The sequence below is a fragment of the Amblyomma mixtum genome, chromosome 5, assembly GCF_055824585.1.
Source record: "Amblyomma mixtum isolate Tamu chromosome 5, ASM5582458v1, whole genome shotgun sequence".
Taxonomy (NCBI): Eukaryota; Metazoa; Arthropoda; class Arachnida; order Ixodida; family Ixodidae; genus Amblyomma; species Amblyomma mixtum.
In genome coordinates this window covers 157,179,524-157,184,500 of record NC_143016.1, presented here as the reverse complement: position 1 = coordinate 157,184,500, position 4,977 = coordinate 157,179,524, and the positions used below count along the sequence as shown (strand labels likewise).

The 4,977-nt window shown below is 43.6% G+C and overlaps 1 protein-coding gene across 1 annotated transcript; it reads left to right on the top strand.

Moving 5' to 3' along the window:
* LOC149344254 (uncharacterized) lies at positions 1–1,543 on the top strand. Its single transcript, XM_089546228.1, has one exon. The coding sequence runs from the start codon at positions 32–34 to the stop codon at positions 1,241–1,243; it is 1,212 nt and encodes a 403-aa protein (XP_089402354.1). The 5' UTR covers positions 1–31; the 3' UTR covers positions 1,244–1,543.
* The last annotated feature ends 3,434 nt before the right edge of the window (positions 1,544–4,977 follow it).

Below are 4,977 nucleotides of genomic sequence, written 5' to 3'. Positions count from 1 at the left end.
GTACCCAGCCACACCGGGATCTGGCGCCGACATGGCAGCCAGACGCTTACATCTTGTTCTTCTTCAGATGCTGCAAATGATGGCGATTTTTGATCCTGCCGCGATGACGACGTGCCTTCCAATGAATGGAGCCGCTTCTACCGAGCAAGTCTGTCCTGCTGACCTGGCTTTTTTGAGTGACGCTTCGCCTTTGGACCTCACAGCGCTACCGGCGCTCGAACGTTTCATCGACTGGCAACCCTGGAATCTTCAGCACAAGCATGACCTACATAAGCAGCTGTTGTACCCAGCCACACCGGGATCTGGCGCCGACATGGCAGCCAGACGCTTACATCTTGTTCTTCTTCAGGTTTGTTACTCTTACCTTTCTGTTAATGGCAAACCATTTAGGAAGTCGACGCCAGATCCCAACTTTGCTGTGTGCATGTTTTTACGCCTTCTGTACGATGTGTCCGCGAGCTGTTCAGGATACATAGGTTTGTTTAAAAGAAAGCTTTTGCTTGCGGGAGACGTAGAGCAAAACCCTGGGCCTCTGTCTGCTGAGCAGGAAAAGCAGATGTTCGATACTATCATGACAATACCAGTGATACAACAGCAACAGACCGAAATATTGGACGAACTACGTTCCATTCGGCTTGAGCAAAAGAATCTCGAAGAAAAACTAACAAAACTCGCAGAAAAAGTCAAGAGCGTTGAAGATAATGTGTCACTGGTGCTCCCGCTAAAGCCTGAAGTAGAAAGATTATCTCAAAGTTCCCAGAAACTTGCTGTTGCGTGCACGGCCCTCCAGTCATCGCACGATGACCTGGAGAACCAATCACGAAGAAATAACTTAATATTCTACGGCATCCATGACAAAGAAACCGAATCGTGGGAACAGTCTGAGACTAAAATTATCTCTTTTTGCGTTGAAAAGTTAGAGCTTTCCGTTGACGCCGCTGCTATTGAAAGAGCGCACAGACTAGGAAGATATGCGCCTGACAAGCACAGACCCCTGATCGTTAAATTCTTGTCCTTTAAAGAGAAAAATCGTGTTCTTTCAAATGCTGCCAAACTAAAAGATACTGACTGGGCGATAAGCGAAGACTATTCGGCCAAAGTACGGCAACAAAGAAAAAAGCTCATGCAGTTTGCTAAGGCACGCGGCGGAAAGTTGAAACTGCGGTTTAATAAGCTAAACCTGGACAACAAAACCTATATGTACAACATTGAAACAGACGATATCACTTGCGTAAACCAATAGCCATCACCGAGGCTTTTAGCTTGCCCACAGACTGCTATTAAAAATGAACTTGTCTGTATTGTTGTTAATTGTCGCAGTCTAAAAAACAAAACTGACCAATTCTCCTCACTCTTACAAATGACAAACGCACATGTGGTGATTGGAACCGAGTCATGGCTGGACAGCAACATAAGCGATGGTGAAATATTTCCTCCATCCTATACCACGTATAGGAAGGATCGCAATGTACGCGGTGGTGGTGTGTTCATCCTCGTTCATAGCAGTTTGAAAAGCCTGTCTGTTAACCTAGAAAACGATTCCTGTGAAGCTGTCTGGTGCAAGGTACAGCTGGGCGATGGTACTTCTTTCGCAATTGGCTCTTTTTATAGGACGCCCGGTTCAACCTGCGCACAGCCATTTTTTGAACTTAGCAACACATTATTAGCCTTAGATGCAACACATATTATCCTTGCCGGTGATTTTAATATGCCCTGCGTAGAATGGTCTTCTTTTAAACCAGTAATTCGCACTGCATCGCTCTTGTATACCGCTTTCCGTGAAGTAATTGGTGCTCACTCATTATTCCAGCTTGTTCAAACCCCTACCAGACTCGGCCTTACCAGTGCTAATGTATTAGACTTGTTTTTCTGCAATGACCCTAGCCTAGTCTCGTCTGTCATAACGCTGCCAGGCATAAGCGACCACGATGTAGTTTTAGCAAAAGTATCCTGTAATGCTATGAAGACCCACTACACCCAACCACGCAAAGTGTATTTTTATGAAAAAGGGGATTATGCTTCGCTATCACGGGATCTCGACGCATTTTTTCCTGAGTTTCTTTCACATCGGCCATCTCTGGATATCGATTCCTTCTGGAACTTGTTTAAAACTAAAATTTTGTCACTGACGCAGACTTTCATCCCATCCCGCTTGATTTCAGCCAAGCGTCGTGACGATATGCATTGCATGAATAGACAGTTGCGGGCAATGATCAACCGGCGGAAACGGCTGTTTCGCAGATATTGTGATACGCCCGCACTAACTTTGTACTCCGAGATGAAAAAGCAAACTAACAACTTATCGAAAGAAATCCGTAAAGCAAAAAGGGCATACTTCAGCACACTAGGCCAACAACTAAAGACAAACCCGAAGGCAGTCTGGAAATATGTTAAAAATAAGAGAAACAGCAGGGTCTCTGCGCCTGATATACTAGACGGAACTGATTTTGGAAGGGATTCAAAAGGTAAAGCGAGAAGTTTCAATCTTTATTTCCAATCGGTGTTTTCCGATCCCATTAGTATACATACTGATTTTCAATCTTCCAGCACCCTGACCAGAATGAATGACGTAGAAATTTCTGAACGAGGGATCATGCTTTTATTACAGAAAATTAAAGTTACATCAGCACCAGGGCCTGACAACATTTCCAATTACGTTTTGAAAAATTGTGCGGCTTCGGTTGCCCCGTATCTAGTTGCATTATTTCAGAAATCGTTAGAGAATTCTTCTTTACCCCTTGACTGGAGAAGTGCCAATGTCGTTCCGATTCATAAGGGTGGTGACAAAACTAAAACATGTAACTATAGGCCCATATCGCTGACGAGCGTGTCGTGCAAAACACTGGAACATGTCATTTATACTCAGTTAATTAGCCATCTACAAAACAATAGTTTTTTCTGTTTGACACAACATGGATTTAGGTCCGGCTTCTCATGTGAAACACAGCTCGTGGAATTCACACATGACATTTCTGTTTCCTTAAACTCTGCCGGTCAGGTAGATTGTATATTTTTAGATTTTCGAAAAGCGTTCGATTTAGTTGCTCACAACCTATTGCTACAGAAACTTTCAGAATTAAATATTCCTACCTCACTCTTATCCTGGATTGAAGCGTATCTTGCGGAAAGGAAACAGTGCGTGGTTATCGACGGTGTCAGCTCGGAAAGTGTGGGTGTAACTTCAGGTGTTCCGCAGGGGTCGGTTTTGGGCCCTCTTCTTTTTCTCATTTTTATAAATGACCTCACTAGTAACATTTCAAGTATAATCAGACTTTATGCTGATGACTGTTGTATCTACCGCAACATTTCTTCTGAAGCAGATGCAATTTCACTACAGCATGACCTCAACTCTGTATTCTCTTGGTGCAACAACTGGAATATGGCGCTAAATATCTCCAAATGCAATCTGGTCCGGTTTACAAAAAAGAAACAATTCTTCCAAACAGACTATTTCCTTGGTAGCACTGAATTATCCACAGTTTCAACTTATAAATACTTGGGAGTCTTTTTTTCTACTGACCTATCATGGAATACACACGTTAATTACATATCTGCTAAAGCCAGCCGCACATTAAACTTTCTCAGACGTAACTTTAAGGACGCTCCCCTTACGCTGAAGGAGACATTATACATGTCTACTGTACGTCCGATACTTGAGTATGCTTGCGCGGTTTGGGACCCGCATACAAAACTGAATATTGAGGAGCTGGAGCGCGTCCAGAAACGGGCTGCTAGGTTTGTGTCTGCCGATTACAATTTCCAAAAAAGTTCTTCTGGTTTGCGCGAGAAGTTGGGATGGCCGTTACTTGAAAACAGGCGCAAATATTTGAGACTCTCTTTCTTTTATAATGTGCTTAATAATAAAACTGGAATTCCAAAAGAGAAATACATTAATGAACCCAGCTACATTTCCGCCCGCACTGACCACCCACTTAAGGTGCGCGAGTACAATAGCCGTATAAACGTATTCAAATATAGTTTTTTCCCACGAACAGTGCATGACTGGAACTGTCTCCCTTCTCGGGTCGCTACCGCTCCTCCTACATCGTTTCTGGCCGATTTGCAAAGCCACCTGTCAATATAAGTGCAATAATTCTTGTCCGAGTGTATCATGCTGCTTTTTTTTGAAATTTTTACAAAGTTGATTATTCCTAAAGCTTTATTCTTTAAGCAGTGCTGTATTTTAAAATGTATCTTTTTTGTGTGTGTGTGTGTGTGATTACGGTATGTTTGCCTTTCTACAATGGTTTTCTGTATTTTCTCTGTAGACCGCATCATTTGCCTAATTTATTGTGTACTAGATGTTTGTTCTTATTTATGATGTTTCCCCCCTACAATAATGCCCCAGTGAGGGCGCTGTAGGTACTGTGTATAAATAAATAAATAAATAAATAAGTTGTGTGTCCTTCTTGTTCTGGTCCTTTGTCTGTAAGCGCTGTTTGTTCTCAAGACGTAGGTACAAGAGATGCCAACATGGAAGCTCTAATCGAGGGAAACATAATTTTTTCTTGAGTGAGGAATCGCAATTGCAAGGAATCTGCATAGAAAGGAGGAATCTGCATGGCTCTGCTTAAGTGCTGCTGACGAACTTCAGCGAAGAATACCAGCACGTTAGCAGAGGAACGACGATTGCTTTCTTCGAAAAACTACCCGACGTTTGCGACGCCTTCGCCCTCTCCGATCGAGTCCCTGAATATTCAATCAAGCAAGATCACAAGCACGTCTTTGACAGACACTCAGCTATGCCCACAAAGAGACAACACCAGATCCGCAATCTGCTTAAAAGCTACATCGAGTGCTTGTCGTCATCGCCGAAGGTCCGACAAACGCCTGTTGGCAAACATTTCATTGGAACCGACCAGCACGCCCGACGTCTCCGCCAGCGCGTCTACCGTGTCCCGCATCGAGAACGACAAGCCATCCGCGACCAAGTGGAAGAAATGCTTCGCGACGACAACATCCAGCCATCGAAGAGCC

Excerpts from the sequence above, each read along its gene's own strand:
- LOC149344254 (XM_089546228.1), top strand. The coding sequence starts at position 32 with ATGGCAGCCAGACGCTTACATCTTGTTCTTCTTCAGATGCTGCAAATG.